We start from the raw sequence: 20,812 nt of genomic DNA on the forward strand, positions 1-20,812 counted from the left end.
CTTGCTCCCTTATTTAATTTCATAATGGTTTTAATTAATTAGATTTGCACTGAGGTGAAATGTGCAGAAGACTGCTGTCATGTACATTTAGATGAAGCTAGGCTTCGGATGTTAATACTTGTTCAAATTAGATAGCTGTTTTATTTGTTAAAAATAAAATCCTGCTTGTAAAATCCTATTGTAAAAAAATGCATATAGGGCAGGCAAAATTATTATATTATACGCTAATATAAATAATGTGCCTAATTATATATGGCAGAAACACATCTCTAGACAAGGTCATAACTAGGGACTGTGCTCCATCCAGATGTTACGGTTTATGTAAAAAGGGGCATCATGAAAATATGATATATCCAATGATCAAATGCAGGTTTTTTTACATGGATAAACAGGTTTTTGCAGCATCCTGGGAGCAAATTAAAGATATTTGCCCATTATAGAATTGATCACATGTACCGGTAATTGTCTTTTGGAGAAATTGTATAATTCAGTGTGGTGGCACAGTAAACTGCTACTCTACACTACGTAAGCTAAGCTTATTTGACAAGACATACTTTCCTCTTTGTCCACTTCAGTTGGCGTATGTTGGCTACCTGATGCTGTTCAACTATATTGTCCTAGTCAAAATGGATCTATGGCCATCACCTCAAGAGTGGATTGTCATTGCTTACATCTTCACCAATGGTATCGAGAAAATGAGAGAGGTACAGTAAAACCAAGTGCAAGGCATACATACAACAATCAATACTCCACAACTAGGCTGTGCCGTGTGTAAATTAGGGATAGTCCATAATGTATATGTTAAGAAACAGCTGAATAAATTGGGTACATTGATACGATATAAGGAAGCCAAAGATATTAGATTTGGCTGTAGGACTGAAAAAATAGAATTACAAAAATCCATTCCAAAAGTATAAACAGGGTATTTTTGTAATGTATGTGTATCAAAGCCATTAATCATAGTGTCAGGGACATTTTCAGCTGCAACAATGCTGTCTGTAAATCCTCTAGAAACCATTTTAGGTGAACTCACACTGCCCTCTAATGGTAGATTAGAAAATATTGTTACTTTTACTGTGTATTTATGATTGATATGCCCGTCTCTGTCATTCCGATCCAATTACAGATTCTGATGTCTGAGCCTGGAAAGTTGTTACAGAAAGTGAAGGTGTGGTTACAGGAGTACTGGAACATCACAGACCTTATGGCCATCCTCATATTCTCTGTGGGGATGGTCCTAAGACTCCAGGAGCCCCCACTCATGAGCTACGGCCGTGTCATCTACTGTGTGAACATCATATACTGGTACATCCGCCTGCTGGACATCTTTGGGGTAAACAAGTACCTGGGTCCTTACGTCATGATGATTGGAAAGATGGTGAGAAAACTTTTTTTTTTTAAGCATGAGGCATGTAGAGCTCTTATTTTAATATTTTTTTCATTTATTAATATTGTGTTTTTTTCTTTTGACATTTAAAAATATTGTTTAAGTAGGCTAAGTTGTAGGGCTGCAATATTAATCACAATCAAAACATTTTTTTAAATTTGAACACAGTCTTAATTATCTTACTGCTAAACTTGTAGTTTAGATTGGTACAAAGAGATTCTGAAATGTAATTGCTGTATTAGCTTGTCAGTTGTTGTCAAATCTGTGAACTTTCTATAGAATCTTATTATGAAAACATAAATCACAAATCCATTTGCAAATGCAAGGTTTGTCAGAAAAAAATTAGCATTATAAACTGCATAATATTTATTCATCTTATTTATTCCCTTATTCAGCCCTTCTTGACTGTCGTAAAAGGTTCTTTTTACTATATTAAATCCATGTTAAAGAGCGTCATATCTGCAAAACATGAAGGGCATGGATCATGGATCAAAAAAGTGAACTCAGTCTGTCTTTTGGCTGTCTTTGAAATAGTCTGTGTATCACCAATCAGTCTCCTTTGATATGTAAATCAGCTGTTAATTAGTGCTGGCAGCAATTTTGATTAATATCCAGTGAGTTAAGTGATTACATGAGGCCACAGCATCACGACATGGCCTTTTTAGCTTCAGATAAAGAAATGATAACAGCAGTACTTGTAAGTCATTTCAACTTTATATGTGGTGGACACCCTCAAAATTACCTGCTATTTAAAACATATAGTTAGGGATCAGATCCTGTTTCTGCAAGTTTAAATAAAAGTGAGTAGGTTTGTCTTGCAAGGCTCTATTCAAAATATATTTTTTATTTATTAATATTTATTTAAACTTCAACCAAATGAGTGCATTATCAGAACCAATTCCCATTTACAATGTTTACCTGGCAGTGGTTGTAAATTGTATACTTACACCTCTTGTTTTGTCTCTTGAAGTTGTTTGATTTCTTGATTTGTTTTCTTGCTTACCCTCCCAATTCCCTCAGATGATTGATATGATGTACTTCGTGATCATTATGCTGGTGGTGCTCATGAGCTTTGGTGTGGCACGACAAGCCATCCTCAACCCAAATGAAGATCCATCCTGGATGCTGGCGAGGAACATCTTCTTTATGCCTTACTGGATGATCTACGGAGAAGTGTTTGCTGATGAGATCGACCGTAAGTTTGACCAAGAATTCTTAAAGCAAAACATACTGAAAGACAATCATTGTTATACTGAATACTGTTTGAATATTCTAACTTTAAGTAAACAGCCCCATATGCAGTTCTGTTGTATGTATATTAAGTAAACCATTATTTTCTGTTTTATATGCATTTGTTCAAATCAAGTGTTTGTTGTTATTACGTAAACCAGTAGAAATCTTAGTGTTCACGGTACGAGGAGTGGCCCAAAGAGAAGAGATCTGAAATAATGTTTTCATTCTTTGTTTCAGATATGCATAGTAGGAAGTTTCAGCAAAGGCAGAATGAAAAACTCTGGTCTGGTCTGGCCATAAATAACATACGAACTCATGGAGGCTGGCGTAGTAGTGTCTCATCCCACTTTCCCCAGAGCAGTCAAACCCCCAGTAAATCATTAACTATGTTAGAGCTGAGATGAACTGCATCCACGACCCTCATCTCTCCTCCCTCATGACCTTGTCATGCCCACTGTTAACACAGAGGCTACTTGAGACCTAGTTGTGCATGTGGCTTCATCTTACTAAAAATCGAAGGATAAAGTTGCTCTCCCTCGTTTGGTATCTTGGGTCACCTGCTGTATTTTCTGTTTAAAATTTCCAAAAGTATAAGATAGTAGCTGTATTCTATTTCACATTTCTGTTTAAAAATGTCAGTAGCCTGACTGAAGGTCATACCAATAAGCAACTTTACCCTCATCAGTTTTGGCATTGTTTGGTAAAAGGCACTGTTAACATGGCAGCAGCATTTTTCAAATGCAATATGTGAAATGCGATGTCGATTCTTCTATTTTTACCTCAAACAAAGACAAACTTCATTTGGAGAAATAGCTCTGCCATGTGGACAATGTATCATAAATCTATCACCATTCCCTTGATACTGGTCAGACTCATGCACAAAATATCTAGACATGAAGCAACATGAACATGCAAAAACATACTGTACTGCCACATCCATCAGGTGAAAAATGTTTTTTCATGTGGTTCAGTTGTCAGAGTTCTATTTATTAAAACTAATGTTAACAGCAAAATTATTTCAGTTCTCTTTCCTTGGGCTGCATTGTGTGTAAATTTTAAAAATGTGCATGAAAAGATTGCATTTAAAAGGCAAACAAACCAATACGAATATCAAATGTTCTCCACTAAGCTTCAGCAACTGAACCATCACAGATGGAAAAAACACACAACATATGCTGATGACATTTCACATGACTCAACCACAGCTGAACCTGGCTTTGGTACAGATTCAATATATTTAAAACATCAGAGATGTGTTTAAATATATTGGAGACAACTATGGATGAGTGTGTTTTTGTTGTAAATTATACTTTCTCATTCATTTACAATGAAAGTGGCTAAATATAGCCATTTTTAAAAGAAGCATAAAACAAATGCTTCTTGTTTGTTTGCTGAATTCAATATTTTTATTTTTCTTACCTTTTCTTTTGTTTGTCTATTGAGATGTTTGAGTGACATATTGTCATTATTTATTTTACTGTGCATATCACATATTGTTGTGCAATATTTCTAAATTATTTTATACACATATTTTTTTGCCTTGTCCGTGCTAGTAACCTCTGTATATTTTGTGTGTATGGTAAAAAACAGCTCCCTGTGGACAGAATGTCACTAATTCGGATGGGGTAGTGGTGACCCTGCCTCCGTGTAAGACAGGTGCCTGGATTGTCCCAGCTATAATGGCTTGCTATCTTTTGGTAGCCAACATACTGCTGGTCAACCTTCTCATAGCAGTATTCAAGTATGTCAATTCTTTTCGTTGAGTAGTATTATAGTTATTGCTTCACAATTTAACAGACACATTAATTTGTTTGACGTTATTGTAGTAACACATTCTTTGAGGTGAAGTCCATCTCTAATCAGGTGTGGAAGTTCCAGAGATACCAGCTCATCATGACCTTCCATGAACGACCAGTGCTTCCTCCACCCCTCATCATCTTCAGTCACATCACTATGGTCCTCAAGCACCTGTGCTGTCGCTGGCGCAAGCACGACGATGATGAGAGGGATTATGGACTGAGTGAGTCTTCTTTTGATTTCTTTAGATTCAACAAACATTGATTAGCCACTTTAGTTGTAAAATATAATGTGTGTCACATTTTCTTATTTACCTTCAGAGCTTTTCATCACTGAGGACGAGCTGAAGAAAGTACATGACTTTGAAGAGCAATGTATCGAGGAGTATTTCAGAGAGAAAGATGACCACTTTCACTCCTCAAACGATGAACGCATCAGAGTTACGTCCGAAAGGTGTGCTTTTTAAAACCTTTCATTTTAGTGTGGATTTTATTTTATTTTTTTTTACAAGTGATCTCTATTTTTTGCCTTGTTAGAGTGGAGAATATGGCAATGCGTCTGGAGGAAGTCAATGAAAGGGAACACTTCATGAAAGCCTCACTGCAGACTGTGGATATTCGTCTTGCTCAGATGGAGGAGCTGATTGGACGTATCACTGTAGCTCTGGAGAGAGTGACAGGCGTCGAGCGTGGAGAGGTGAACAAAGCTCGCTCCCGAACTTCCTCTGACTGCACTGACTCTGCATACATGCTACGCCAAGGAGAGTGTCCTGACCCCTCATACATTCTCCGTCAAAGCAGCTTCAACAGTACAGAGGGCAACGCATATCGCCTCCCAGAAGAGTTGGAGGGAGCAGCATTGGGCTCTATGTCCCCGCCCTCTCCCACCACCATCGCCACTCGTGTCAGGAGCCACTCCTTCTATGTGGGAGGGGCTCGTGGAGGGGAGCGCCCTAGTGGAGCAGAGCGGGCCGATAGCTTCTTCAAAGAGCGCTCCCTCAGTTTGCATCGCGCCAATAGCTCACAGTCAGTGTCTTCAGCTGCCGCCCCCAAAGAGTCTAAGCCCCTCCCGCTGGCCACGCTGGCAGTCTCCCAGCAGCACCGTCCATCTTCATGCATAGACATCTATGTGTCTACATCTGAGGAGGTGGGGCCTGCAGAGGTCTTCCTGGATCCTCTCCGTGTGGTCCCACCTCTCTATCGGGGCCTGTCACTGCAGTCGGATACAGGGGAGATGGTGCTGCCGGGAGGCCGGGACTTCAGCAGCGCTACGACTAGCGGATTGGGCGACAGGCCTTCGGAGGGCGGCACCGGCTGCACTGGGACAGGGGCCATGTACGACGACAGTGCAGCAGCAGATCTGTCTCTGTGCTCTGCACACCTCTTACCAGACACAAGCTTACCTCCCTGGGACACAGAACCCTCACCCCCACCCTCAGCTGGCCTGTTGGAGCGCTCCAAGAGCAGCCGCTACCTCTCCACTGTCGGCACATCTTTTCTGGATGAGCCCCCTCTGGTCAAGTCCCACAGCCTCATGTTCACACCAAGAGGCTGCTATGGCGGGCTGGGACCAGGTGTCCAAGTCAAAGCTGCGGAGTACACCAGCATCACTGACTGCATTGACACGCGTTGTGTGTCAACTCCTTACACACCAGTTGAGCGCTCCAACTCCCCTGGAGCCTCCACCTCTTTCCCTTTTGATAAGCCACCAGAGATTGTTGCATCTCACCCAGAGAGAGAGGCCGAGCTCAGCCACACAGAGTCAGACCCTGAGGACCCTGACGAGCTGATCCCGGCCCCAGACACTGCTCGTGTGGGCTTTAGTGGGCCGAGTGGGGCCCCCCTCTGCCCCCCCTACTCCAGGCTGGAGCGGGCCAATAGCTGCTCCTCAGACGACTCCCATCCTTCGCTCACACTGGCTCCTCCGCACAGGAAGAGCCTGTCAGTGAGTGAACGGATGGAGAGGGGCCCAGCCCTGGGGGCAGACAGGGGGGCTGTGGTCGGGCCTGTGCCTGTGGGCCGGGGTCTGGCAGGACCCAGAAACCCTTTCCTCAGGAGCAAGCCTGGCTCTAGGCCTGAAACAGCTAAGACTGACAGTCTCTCAATGAGGAAGCTGGCTCATCCCTCAGCCTTCCGCAGCTTTGATAGGCAGAACTACACATGACACGATGTGTGGGGACCGCGGAGGACAAGTCCGTAAGTACAAGTTAACACAGGGTGAAGTTACCTATAAACTACTCATCTGTTCTGAAACAGGTCTAGAGTTAAGCCCTGCACCAAGAGCTGTTAATGGAAGGTCCTACTGTTCTCAAAATCAAAGAGCTATGAGTCTAGACTAGTCTGTACCTCCTCTTGTAGCTACTCTCAGTGGTGTCACGGCAATGGAAGGTGTACCTGTACTGTGTCTTCCTTTCACCTTTTACTTCAAGTTGGCATTGGTCCCTATTAAATCACCTTTTTGTTTATCTCTTTATACACATTTGTTACTTGTTGCTTGCTGCAATATTCTGTATGGTAAAGATGAACAGGACAAACGTATTGACCCCAGCACTGCCTGGTTTGGAAAATATCTCTAATCACAAACTTACAACAGCTTACCTCGGAACATACAGTACACCTTTTAAAAATACATATTGTATGTTGTCCACATGTCTTGCTTATTCTGTTTTGATCAACTTATTTGAGGGTGTTGCCTAATTGAGGTCCAGTGACGAAGCTACTGCTTCATCATGTTTATAAGCACCTGAAAAAAAAAAGTTTCAAGCATGTACTTTGTCAGCTAATACACGTTATATATATCTTTAATAAGTGCAATTGTTGAAAAGGAACACCAGAGGGCGCCGTAGTCGTGACACAAATGTCACTGTTGAACTTAATGTGAACCTTATTCCGCTTAGACACCAAAAACATTCGCTTCCAGTCGTGTAGTTCAGTCTCCTACGTCTTTACAGTAATTTATTTAACACCTACACTTCAAGCATCCGTCCTACATATCCTTTGAGTATTTATTATTGATGATTTGAAGTAATCAGACACTAGAAAGATTTTAAAATCTTAACAAAGGCAGTTCATTATAGAAGCCACACATTTTACCACATAATGCACAAATCAATAGAAAACAAGAACTATGAAAACATAAATGAGTATGGCATAAAAAATATATGTAAGCAACGGTGGAAGCAATGCCCTTTGCCAGCTTTTTCCAAGCATATTTGCAAACCTTGAAAACTTTTACCTTTGTTTAATACATAATATTCATGTTGCTTTTATTTTCAGATTGATTCAGATATTTCTTTTATTATAAATAATGCTTGTTCGATTTATGAAATGGATATGTATATCTTCTCAGTAATATTTTTGTCAATAATAAGTATTTTCTAATTACTCTTTTAGATTAAATGAAAGATGATCATCATATACATGCACTAAATACTGATGTATTATATTATTTATTACATTTAATATATTGTTGAATATATTGTACATTTTAATCATATTTAAAGTACTTTTTATTGTATGTTTTATCAGAGATTTTTCTAATGTATGGTTGACACGGCAATGCTTTGCCAGTATACCAAACTAAGGGTGCCTTCTGGGCATGGATGGTGTATGTAGTCATGAAGCTTTTTGAAATGTCTCATTCTTCCTTTCTCCTTGATTATAGAGCCCAATTATGTGAAGTATTTTACACTCATTCACTCATTTACATACTTTGTACAAACGTATGCATATTTCTTATTTTAAACTTATCGGATGTACAGAAGGGGGTTTAGTGCAATTACTGAATTGTAAAATAATGCTTGTATAATTATAATATTAATTTACAAAAGAAAATCTAAAATAATAGACAAATTAAAATGTTTGCCTAAATAATGTTTGCACATGGTTTGGAGAGTTTAGTACCAACCTCATGGTGAAATTGCAGTAGATCATCTGCATATTTATTGATAGTCCCAACTTTATTTGTCTGACAATCCAAAATCTTAAGAATATTAACTTGACGATTTTTAATGGGACTTTCCTTTGATGAAATGTAAGGGGCACAGTGTTTGTGGAGAGGTTGACCCAAGTTGATACTCAGGGACAACATAACCTAGTGATGCACGGGGGAACAGAAAAGGGAACAGCAGGTTACCTATTATATCACTGTGCTTTAAGAGTCGTACAGCCATGTTTGCGGGATTGTGGGAAATCTCCTGTGTATTCGGTTTTATGGCAATATCATATTTAACCATATATAGTTGTGAATAAGAAACAAAACTCTATACCACAAAACTCTATACCAAACTACTTTATTCATCGGTTTCAGCTTCCAGCTTCTCAGCAATAGGTTGAGAACATTTGCTCATACAGAAGAAAATCTGTCCCCAAGTAAAATGTGCTTTTTTGTGACATCTACACATATATAATACTAAAATATTGGAATAAACCGATTCGACAAACAGATGCCCCTATGAGATTCATTCCAACAACTTCATTTAAATAATTACAATCACAGTTTGTTTTACTCAAATATTCAGTGCTCACTATCTGTCACTCAGTGTGCAGTTATGTACATCACAACCATCCATTTATCCATGCTTAGGACTAGCAAAACATATACATCTTTTGTTGTTTATGAGAGTAATCATTTACTACTACTTTTCAATACCATGACCAACATTACTGATGAGGATTGCCAGCATGGGTACACTTTTTCAATGGAAAATCAGCAGATTTCCCTCCCTCCTATCTTGACCTGGGGCTCATAAACTTCACGCACACGTTTTTCTGCAATAATGGCTGATAAAGTGCTTTTTACAACTAAAAGGGAAGCTAACCCCTTTGACAGAACTTACTTTTGTTAATGTTACTTAAATGCATGTGGTTCTTCCACTCAGCGTGTACAGAGGTGACATGTGAAGACAAGACTGAGAGAGAGATTGATTTAGAGTGCGTATCATATGAAATCAGAGTAGTGAGTATTTGGATCCAAATACAAAACCTGTATTGTTAAGTGTGTATAGAATAATGTCTGGCATGCATTGTTAAATAAACAATTCCATAGATTGATAAACCATGACTCATGCCTGTTTTACTTGGTCTAGTATTGTCAAATTTGTAAAAAAATAAAATAAAATAAAAAAATACACACACACACATACATATATATAATGACATGGACTATTACATTACATATACATGTTGTACTGAAGAGGTTTTGGATATCTGTAGACAGGTAGATGTGTTCGTTTTTTAGATAAAACCTAATCTATTAAACATGACCAAATCCTGCTCTGGTTTGGTGCTACTTTAAGGGATGACCTCTTGATGTGAGAAAACTGCCTTTTAAGTTAGTAAGGTCTATGGATGCAGCTGATTCAGTGAAGTAAACCATGTTTCTCCTATGGCCTTAATATAATTATGGCTAATTGTATAATTTATTAAAATAATATTATTATTGCCTTTAATTTTATTGCTATTTAGTAACAAAGTGAATTTTGTGTTTCTTATTTGTATAGCTTCAGGTAGCATGATTTGTGGCAGTATCTACAACATCAAAGTAAAACTCTTTCGTGAACCTTTTAAATTACTGCAACATCAGGAACATGTGCATTTGTTTTCTGATAATCGCGAGTGACAGCGCAAAGCCGTAAAACACCCAGCAGGAGGTCTATAACTTCAAACGTACTTGGTGTGAAGAGTAATGAGGCAGGCAGGGCATTAGAAGTCAACGCTGAACCCCACCGCTTCTGTGACTGCCGCTGATCTCAGTGGACAGGTGCAAGTTTTAAACTGAGACACTTGAAATACACTGCAGAAATTGAGTTTCACGTAATTAGTACCCAATTGTGTTGCACTGATTTTTCAAAAGTTTTCCATGTTAAATCAAGAACACTATCGCAGTGTTATGGATTTATTCCAGTCTGCCGCTGCCGTGTATGTCCATCCGTGACTTTGTGGGTTTTTCATATAAGGACGTAGGACTGCATTGGTGCATCATCAGGGCAGGCTCGGCACGTGAATGGGAACATTCAGTTCTCATTCTCGTTCTGGTTTAAGATCACCTCAGGCGTATCGCACTCTCCGTCACGCACTCAAAAACAAATACACGCATCGCGAGAACTCAACTATGACTTTACAAAATTGTAGTTGAGAATACATGGTACAAATGCTCAAATGAGACATTTGCCGTTCTGAAGGAGGGGCTTACCTAGTTTTGACTGGATGTTTTTTTCCAAGAAATGTGGGGGTCTGCAGCTGAACTATGTGGGGGCGAGTTTCCAGGAGGGACAATGAGGGGAGAGCAGTGAGTTCAAGTGAGGGTGAGGGCATTTGAGGCGAGCATAGTAGAGTATTTAGTTTAACGCTTAAAAACACACACGTGCGCGTGGACACGACCGAGCTCACCTGTAGTCTTTACACACGCCAGGCCTTAGATTACTGTGTAAAAGCGTGTACCCTGTCTAAAACTGGGACTGTAGCCTATGTAATAAACAACTGCTCAGTTGTTTGCTGAAGTCAGGGAGGACTGCCTACGGATCCACCCCCAAAATCCGAGTGCGCTTTTCTAGGAACTTCAGCCATGAATGAACCACCCACTGCCGTGTTCTATTCAAGTACACTCTGCACAATAGCATTTCATTATTTGTGTCTCACCAGCTACTAGTATATTTAATACTTTGATGGACGCAGTGTACTTTGTGCCAGGAAGCAGCTTTTTGGAACCATCTCACGACTTTGTTACTACATTGTTATGTGTTTACATTATGTTTCAGGCTCACGCTTTCACTCAACTGATGTGCCTAGTCAGCGGTTCTTAAACTGCTTCAGGGTATTAAAGTAAAGAGATTATATTGAGCAGAAAACTGAGTGTTAACTGAACCAGTCAGAGCGGTGTCAAGTGCAGTTCAAGTATAACCCTGAGGGCAGTCGAGGGCTGCACTAATTCGGGATAAGGCCACGCCACACTTGTGAAACTGGTGCACATATGCCTGACGCATATGCCAACAACTGTATTCTGAAAGAACATGATGGCTCCAACAAGAAGGTCGATCAATTTACATGTTGATCACTGAGCTAGTTTAAAACCGGGCCCCAACAAGGAAATTGTCAATTATATTGAAATACGTTTAGTTACGATTTAATGTGCTGACGACTTTATTGGGGGGGGGGAGTTAAAAAAAAAAAAAAACATTAGCGCGCATGTGTTCCAATTTTTTCCCATCTCTTCTGAGCATTTGAAGGCGCCACAAACCAGGCCAGCCCCCAGTTTTCCCAATTTATTCTTTCATTGGACGAGCCTTCTATCTTTCACCAAGGCAAAGCTTGAAAAAAAAAGGAAAAGAAGTTGTTCACGTTTTATGCTAGCCAATTACAGGGCAGCTTTATGATGACAACGTGGGATTCCGCGAAATTGTTTCTTGGGATTTGGAAGAAGTGGCGCTCACATAAATTAGGACTAGTTGACGCGTGAGCTGGCGCATAAGAGACACAAGACAGTTTGTACGCAGTAAGGTTACGAGATTTGGTAACAAAAATTGCTTAAGAAAGACAAGAAATTAGGCGGTGGCTCAGGTCGAAAGGCTATCTCATCGGAGCGGTGTTTATTTACTCACCCCGCACCTCTGAGAAAACGCAACCTTAGCGGAATAGTCACATTGAAGACGACACGTGTGGAGCGCTGACCGCATGCTTACCGAGGAACCTCTGCTCCTTGTGTATCCCGGTAATAGCCTACTTTGGACAATCACTGCTGCTTTTACGCCTCTGTTTCTGCGACAGTCATGTCTGAGTTCTCGACTGACTGCGTTCCCTTCCGACCAATGGGGCGCGCAGAGGACACGCTCAAGGAAAACCAAGAAAACCGGACTTTGTTGATGGTAGCAATGATTTTACTGGACTTGAAAAAGTGTAACCCTGGCGTAATGGGCGCGTCCGGTGAGGTTTCGTCACTCGACCTAACAGAGAGGAGAGAATGCCGGGTGAAGGCACCCAAACTGTCCCAGGCAAAGAGGAGCGAGCCTCGTCAAGAAACTCTCGAGAAGAGGCACAGCTGTCCCTTTCCCGGGTGTGACAAAATGTATGGCAAATCGTCCCACCTTAAAGCCCACTTAAGGGTTCACACCGGTAAGACGCTGCACAACACACAAACCGGAGCAGTGTATGCATTTGTTTGAAGTGAGCCTTGAACGCTGCTAAATTTATTTACACTTAATATTTTTATTGAATGTCATAATGTCTGCGCTTGGCAGTTCTGCATCGTGTGTTGGGTGGGTGGGGTAAGCGAGAAAGCACATGCTCTAATGCAGATTATTGGAACGGGTAGCCCACAAATGTGGCCTGGTGGGGGTGTGACTGGCCTGCCTATAGCGTGCAAAGCTATAGGCCGGGGCGTTGTTTGCCCCTCTCCACTATACGCAGTGATCCGTTGTAAGAATTGCACTTGTCTGCCACCACCGCCCATTTTATCACCTCAAGTGGGTAGGCTATATTACAGGTCCCAACCAGTTACCGCATAAGATTGATAACATCCTTGTTACGCGCCGTTTTACGGTGTATCAGGCCCGATGTCGATATAACATATTGCCTTATGATTCACATGGGTCACTGCGACATTGTTCCCACACGTTCCTGTCCGGACATAACCTTCGAGCGCCTCTATTTCCTCGCACGTCACGACCGCCACTCCCCCTCGCGACGGTTGTAAACAAGAGGAGACATGTGGTTCAGAGGCGCACGTGGAGGGGTGGAAGGAGGAGGCTCCACACGGACGCAATATAGCAGATATTTTTGCCCTCTTATGATCCTCTTAACTTCTCAAGATCAGTCTAATCGTTTATTTATTTCTTGAAGCTTAAAAAATAAAAAATAAAGTAATTTCCAAAAAGATATTTGTAATGAAATAGTGAAAGAGTTATAATATGACTTATGTCACTACAGCAGCAGGACTACAAGGACTTTTCACATAATGCTGCTTTGTTCATAGGTGAACGTCCATTTGAATGCACCTGGCCCAGCTGTGGTAAGAAGTTCTCCCGCTCAGATGAGCTGACGCGTCACTATCGCACCCACACAGGAGAGAAGCGTTTCCATTGCCCCCTGTGTGACAAGTGCTTCATGAGGAGTGACCACCTGACCAAGCATGCCCGGAGACACGCAGGCTTCCATCCCAGCATGCTTCAGGGCTCAGGGGGGGCAAAGAGGCGCCGCTGCTCAGTGTCCCTGTCCTCATCTGAGTCTGGAGACCGGAGCCCCATCAGCTCTGAGTGAAGCACATCATACACTTACAGTTAAAACTACAGGCACATGAAGAAACAGGTTTACACAAAACATACCCTGTGTGGTGTGTGCACTTGACCCATGTCCAGACCAGTCTGACCACTCAGAGTTTGTTTGCATGTAACATTGTGCAAACAAGCTCTAATTTCTTCCTCAGCTTCCTCTACAGAGTCTGTGTGTATTTATTTAAAACACTGTTCTTCTTGTTCATGAATTACATTACATTACATTAATAGATAAATAATGTGACATTAATAGGTAAATAACACGATAAAGCTTTATAAACACTTGTTTATATACACAATGTTGAGGAACACAATGAGTAAACTGATATGCTGGATTCAAATTCAGAGAGTTAAGCTCATTGCATTTGTATAGTGTTGTCTAGGTTTATTTACCACAGTGTTATGTCAATGTCTTATTACCAGAATACTTATTATACTAAAATGTACAAATGTAGCCTAGATGAATTTTGTTCATTTTTATTTATATATTTGGCTTGGAACTTTATAATTAAGTAAAGCATGTGGGTGACCATTTGTGTAATGAAAATGTCATGACTTTTTCATAATAATGTTAAATTATAGCATTAAAACATGTAACTCAATGATTTACGCTAATGTTTACAGAGTGTTTGAGTAACAACCCAGGGTTAAGAACACATTTTATGATTCTCACTTTTAGTATAAACACACATTTGCTCAAGGAGTGTAAACAAGAGCAAAACATTCTGTGCCTTTTGATGGGACCTGGAAATCTACCTATGAAATCTGTTATGCAGACAGTTGTTACACATTAAGTCTGGTCTTAAACGCCATTTGTGCCACTTATGAAGCTGACTTCCAATACATTAATGCAGAGAATGTAGTTACCAGATTGTTGTAGCTGTTTTCCCCTCATGTGGTAAAGTATGAACAGACCTTTTAGACAGAATTTCTCTATGTAACCTTTTTGTCTTTGAAACATTCTTTCTGTTTTAACAGTTATGTGTTGTCTCTTTTGTTATGGGAATCTTGTGTGTCAATCAAATATTTTACATTCACAAATGTGGTGTATTATAGTCGTCTACATTTGTATGGTTGAGCTGACTTTTCAATATGTGATACACATTTTGCTGGTGCCTTTCAGATGAATGCTTTTATTCTGCTGAACTGTAACAAATGGCTGCCAGCTGAGTCCATATTATTGCAATATATTATATCAGACTGATGTTATTTTGATGCAAATGCGTGAATAATAAAAAAGTATTTTCTTTTTCATATATTAAGTTGTATTACTCTTATTGAATACTAAATGAGTAACTACTCAGATCAAGACTTTATTCACTAACTGAATGTCCTTTGTGTAAAAAAAAAATGAAATTAATAATAATAATATTTTTGCAATGCATTTATTTATTTTTATTTATCATAATACACTCCACTTTTTAACAATAACATTGTTAAATACTATTCATAGTGGAAGAGGTTACCACACAGTGAAATCAATAACAATATTAAAATAAAATAATAAAAAATGTCACTCATTTCTAAACAGGAACATTTGTAGTAACAACAAATAATTAAAAAGAAAAAGATGACAACATCTCAGTAGTTTAAGGCATACTTCAAATGCAATTAATTCATAGATTTATGGGGGATTAAAAAACAGCGCTGTGTTTAATAGCTGAATCAAAATGAATCTTCATGTGGAAATTGCATCACTTTGTGCATGCATGTGCATACATGTTTTTTTTTTTTTTTTTTTTTTTTTTTTTTTTGTGAGACCATACTTCCACAATAATCATTGTTAAAGAGGTAAACCTGGGGGGAAGGGAAACATATTGCAAACACAACAGTAGACTTTGGCCTTGTTGATATAATTTACCATATAGGTGACATAGTTTGTGCAACAGTTCACTTTTCCTTTTGACACAGTATAGATCAGATAAGGTACTATCATTGTTTTGCCGGAAATTGTGCAAACATATGAAAAATAATGTGCAAAATTAAACCAAATTATGGACTTCCGACTAACAAAGTGCTATTCAAGTATTCTCTCTTCTCTTAGTCATGCCATTTGATCTTCAGCCACACAATCCTATATGTACCCCTTACCATAGCAACAACTGGAGGCAATAGGTGAAAAGAAGTAAAACATAAAACGTGTGATGGTCCAGCCAGTGCTACATTACAACCTGATATGGAACGGCAGACAATGTGCTGCTCATTTTAGCCTGTATCAAAGTCCTCACATATCAGTACACTCAAATCAGTCCCAATTCATATGACAAGTTAAATAAATACTGAAATAATAAAAATACATTAAGACAAACAAAGTCAAGTTAAGATAGTGTGGGTGAGTTATGTTTTCACTTCAGCCTCAGTTACATTACAATTCCCAGATAACAGCAGAATTGCTTACACACTATAGTCCTGCCATAGGAGGAAATGCCAGTCAAATACAATTAATGTAATATTATGGTATCTACGTCTGTCTTATGCCCTACTTAAACAAATGTAATAACTTAATATTTATTTTTCATTGTCATTATCATCATAGCACTTAACAATTTTTACAATTTTCTACTGATCTCTTCTGCTGTGGCTCCTCCAGCTGTAGACTGAGCTATGTTATGTGAGGATTACTGTGGTTGTGTGTGTTAGTGTGTTACGGTATATTACTGTGTTGTAATTGTATTACCAAATGTATTCTTTCTGTAATCTAGTTAGAGATCAATAAAGATGTTTTTTTTTTCATCGCTGTTCCAATGCCATTTTGTAGAATCCAGAGCAAACGACGACCTGCCAATATTTCAGTGTGATATGATGAGCCAATTCTTACCTTTTTTCCCAATTTTTCTCATATGAATTTACAATAACCTTAATTACAGTCTACACAGTGCACTGCTCTACATTATAAAAGTATAATAAAAATAAATGACAGCCTTATTTGCACTAACCAAGATATCAGTCTATCTCTAAATGTAATTGTATTTCTATGTTAGTGTATTTGTACTCTTTCTGTTTGACTGTGTTTTGTAAGTGTATGTAAGTGTTACTGTATGTGGCAGGTGGTGGAGGAGGTGGCTTGGCAGCACATGCACGTAGGGTTCACAGATTTGGGTGGGATCAGGTCTAAGTCTTCGTCATCAGGGATTTCATCAAGACGGTAACCATCTTTCAGCAGCTGGATGTTGAGATCCTGGTTGATTTGCTGCAAATAAAAACAAAAGTGTATTTGAAATTGCAGATGTTGACTTGCACTCTATAACTTTTCTGGTGGAGGGTCCGTCACCTGCTTGTCTACATTGTGATGTTATTGTTTTGCCTACAATATTCCATAGTACAACATTAAACATATCTCTCCATGGAGACAAGCAGGCGACATCATCAGGCCAATTTGCAGATCAGGTCTTAAAAATATGGTAAGAATGCATGTTATTCTAAAGAATGGCATTCTACATATATGTAAAAAAAAACAAAATCACTGTGCTTTTTTTTGCTATTTGCTATATAGTTATAACCTGTGGATCATTACATTATATTTTGGGCATTTAAAATTGCAATATTTATTTAAAACAACTCAAATAAAAGAAAGAAGTTTGCTGACTTTCAGGATGGAAAATTATCAAGCACAATGGGAGTCATAGACATCACAAATGTCATCACAGTAAAGTGCAGCTCTACTGGATCATGCTGTCGGAATCTCTACAGATAGCTGATAACGGTAAATAAAGCTACCACGTGACGCTGCTCAAATCTTACATGTATCACCAACTGAGAAAATAAAATTAGAGAAAAAAGTAAGTACAGAGCGTGGCCATGTACCAGTAGCGATGGAAATGGGGGTAGACTTGAGCAATGACATATTAAATACAGGAATACAGGAAAATTATTATTCAATGGGTGAATCATTCTAAATGAGAAAGGGAAACAATTATGTCATGGACGACTAAAAGTCGAGGGTTTAAAGAGCTCCTTTAAATCAATATGCAAATCTACAGTATGATAAATGACGAATGGAAAATCCCATAATTTAAATTGAGTACCAAGTGCAAGCAAAGAAATACAATTGTTATTTACAGTAGATGTTGCATCTTCAATTTGCATATTTATTGAAAGAATTTGCGTGCGTGGGGTTCAAGAGCAGATATGGCACGAGCCCTAAATAAATCTGATACAATACTTACTTCAGCAGATGAGTAGCCCGATGATGAGTATCTCGACATGTCAAAATCATCATCACTGAAAAAGAAAATATAAGTAAGCTTTAAGAATAATATTAAAATATTTACAAATAATAGTGAAATGCTTATTGAATGCTTGTTATACCTGTCTGTGTCTAAGGCCACCAAAGGCTTCTCATCTGGGCTCTGATCTAATGAAGAATATCCTTTATTTGGCACTACCAACCTGTGGAGGAGAAGAAATAACATGAAAGAGATGTATTACACAGCCTGCATAACCTTCTTAATTAAATAATTTCCCTAATAGACTTAATTATTACAAAAACTAGGCTAAACTCTGAGGGTTGGCTGTGGACCTCTCAGTCAAAAACACATGCAATTGACTTGATTGATCATTGATTAATTGTAATTTGACCCATCCTTCAATGTTACTGTCAATGGTCATTGACTCTCTTGAGGTTGTCTCCATACACCCTGAACACTGCATATGCTACAGACTGTTTACATCTGTTGATAACAGAAAAGCAGAGTTTCTCACCGTGTTCTGGCCATAACATTGTTTTTTTTGGGCTGTTGGTTGACTGGACTGCCCACAGTGTTTGTGTTCTTCAGTGAACCCTTTCTCCCAAGTTCTCTCTGTTTCTCTGCATAAGAGATACATCCAGTTATGAGTGAGACACTCATTGGTGTTAAAGCTGTACTAACCTATTAGTAAATATGGCTTTCAATTATCATAGACATGAACAAAATAGACTTTCAATCGGTGTAATTTAATTTAAATTTCTTACTCCAAAGTTTGAACTGTTTGAGCTTGATTACAAATAACCAAACTAATCATTAAAGAATAGAAATTATTGAATCCAATATCAGTTCTACTTTGATTAATTGCACAGAACTGTTATGCAAATTTATAATTTCAAAACTTAAAAAAAAAAATCTAAATACTTTGAATTAAGTATTTGTCCTATTGGACTCTGTCCAAGGTGCTGAAATAAGTTCAAAGCCAACTCTTGTCTATATGTGAAGTTTGATCAGACACGTTGCTCTCAATAACTAGTAAACGATTCATTTACGGTGTTTGTATAACCTATTTTCATCTGCAGTGGGGAGGGCTTGTAGCTGATGGTGACAGGTTCGCTCTCCCTGGTGTCTGAGTCGGCCTCTAAGGCAGTGGAGGAGGCTGGGTCCTGGAACAATAGGACACAACATGAGCAATGTATTACAAAAACACATCATTAATATTTGATGTAAGCCTATAGCCTAATCATCATAATCTAGGCTGGTAGGCTATAGATCTAACTAAATCTGTATTAAACAAACACATTTAAATATTGTAACAAGTGCCCTGAAATACCCATGACAATTAGTTCACATTCACTATGAATAAGACACAGTTCTTTTGTATTTGGTGTGACTTCTAGGACTGTGAAGATGCAGTAACTCTGGCCCCCGCAAAGGCCACAGGGCGCATCTATAGCCCCCATTTATAAGATCTACACAGCGCATTCAGTCCTGTCATATTTCAGCAGGTATTAAATAGGCCCAAGTGCAAAAATCCGCTGCGTAAGCTAGAGCCCACTTGATGCTGACGTGGAGACTGTCGTGATACAAAGGTTTATTTTCGACAAACGTGATGCGGCTTTACGCAAACATCACCGGATGCTGCGAGCATCAATACCCTAGCCACAACTGTGCATTTACAAAACGCCCATTTACAAATAATTCATCCACAAGCAGCTGCTAATTTAGTAACACGGGGGAAATCATGCGAAAAGGGCGATTAACATGCAAAAATCACTGTTTTGAGCTGAAGCCTATTGACGTAATGTAAGGCCCTAGACACGGGATAAATGCCAGATGGGCTAATTGAAACCACCACTGGCCTAAACAAACGAAAAGATGCAGTCGCGGATACTCGATGTCGATCGGTCCACAGATGCTGCTTACCAACGGCTGCATCTCCGCCTGCATCTCCGCATCTTGCACGACGCTGGGCACTTGAAATCTGTCTATTTCTTCCATCATTTTTGCGGTGGCTCCTCGACCAACCGACCCTCCGAAGTTCTTTACAGACAATCAGGAGGTTTAATGTTTGGTGATAACTCTTAAATATAGATTTAACTATGGAGCTTCCAGATTCATAACAGTCTCATCCCAGCAGTATGTCGACGAGTGCGCGGTGACGGTGACTCCCACTTCCGGGTAGCGTCTCCTGGTCTGAATACGCAGCCTTATCATTGTTGAATTATGTGACGTGAGAGCAGCAAGTTACTTTATTATGAGGTCTCCAAATACTGTAGACTGGGCCAAAGTGTTTAGGAACGAATAAACAGTAAAACGACTTTATCAGAATTATTATTAGGCCTTTTGGTCTAAGTCTAAGGCGTTGCCCATTATGCTTATTTTTAAGTATGGGCCTACATATTCAATTTTGCACTTTAAATGTATATGTGTCTGTTACTATTTAAATCTTGAAAATAAAAATTGTTAAAGGAATGTGATTAAATTCTAATAAATACCTTACTATATTTAGTACACTAAATTCAAAAATTATATTGAGCCTCTTGGTAAAACACAAAGGAAAAAGAGCCCATCTAGACTATAAGTCACCATTCTCGTTAAAAGTCAGTGCACAAGCAATTCAAGCCACAAAACTTGTCCTACAATAATTAGAGTCACCAGCAGAGTGCAGCCGTGCACTCCTGTCAGTAATACACAATGGTAATACCAAGGAAATTGCTCATTCCGTGAGAGAAGACTCTCCCTAGAGTGACCTCCGGCCTCCCTTTTCATCCATACAAGTTTATGTAAAAACTGCTATTGTGCAAAATCAAACACAAATGCAAATTTTTATTAGTGTTTTTGCAACAGTATCTACAGGCTAATGCATTTCTACTTGTCAATAATTTATCTCTTTGAATAAAATTCCATTAATAATCATTCATCTTCCTCAGAGTCTGAGTCGCA

General features: G+C 39.2%; 2 protein-coding genes across 2 annotated transcripts in view; one reads left to right on the forward strand and one right to left on the reverse strand.

Annotated features, from left to right (window-relative positions):
- trpm3 (transient receptor potential cation channel, subfamily M, member 3) overlaps positions 1-13,524 on the forward strand; it is an 88,290-nt gene extending 74,766 nt beyond the window's left edge. Inside the window, exons 20-28 of the mRNA XM_055161508.1 lie at positions 576-704; positions 1,127-1,378; positions 2,408-2,582; positions 2,858-2,992; positions 4,211-4,361; positions 4,447-4,640; positions 4,738-4,870; positions 4,954-6,612; positions 13,385-13,524. Coding sequence (XP_055017483.1) covers positions 576-704; positions 1,127-1,378; positions 2,408-2,582; positions 2,858-2,992; positions 4,211-4,361; positions 4,447-4,640; positions 4,738-4,870; positions 4,954-6,580 — 2,796 coding nt within the window. The 3' untranslated portion in view covers positions 6,581-6,612; positions 13,385-13,524. The remainder of the gene's footprint in view (positions 1-575; positions 705-1,126; positions 1,379-2,407; positions 2,583-2,857; positions 2,993-4,210; positions 4,362-4,446; positions 4,641-4,737; positions 4,871-4,953; positions 6,613-13,384) is intronic.
- A 1,792-nt stretch (positions 13,525-15,316) lies between these two features.
- fam219ab (family with sequence similarity 219 member Ab) lies at positions 15,317-20,023 on the reverse strand. Its single transcript, XM_020935563.2, has 6 exons — positions 19,793-20,023; positions 18,933-19,032; positions 18,384-18,489; positions 17,991-18,071; positions 17,849-17,903; positions 15,317-16,872 (listed from the first exon to the last, which is right to left on the reverse strand). The coding sequence occupies exons 1-6, from the start codon at positions 19,868-19,870 to the stop codon at positions 16,714-16,716; spliced, it is 579 nt and encodes a 192-aa protein (XP_020791222.1). The 5' UTR covers positions 19,871-20,023; the 3' UTR covers positions 15,317-16,713.
- Between the last annotated feature and the right edge of the window lie 789 nt (positions 20,024-20,812).

Source organism: Boleophthalmus pectinirostris, unplaced genomic scaffold (assembly GCF_026225935.1).
Source record: "Boleophthalmus pectinirostris isolate CB_2022bp ecotype Guang Dong unplaced genomic scaffold, ASM2622593v1 HiC_scaffold_4, whole genome shotgun sequence".
Taxonomy (NCBI): Eukaryota; Metazoa; Chordata; class Actinopteri; order Gobiiformes; family Gobiidae; genus Boleophthalmus; species Boleophthalmus pectinirostris.

Coding starts and splice junctions, on each gene's coding strand:
- fam219ab (XM_020935563.2), bottom strand. CDS start 19,870: ATGATGGAAGAAATAGACAGATTTCAAGTGCCCAGCGTCGTGCAAGAT. Junction 18,490..18,932: donor CCCACTGCAGATGAAAATAG/GTTATACAAACA, acceptor TCTCTTATGCAG/AGAAACAGAGAGAACTTGGG. Junction 16,873..17,848: donor CGGGCTACTCATCTGCTGAA/GTAAGTATTGTA, acceptor TTTTATTTGCAG/CAAATCAACCAGGATCTCAA.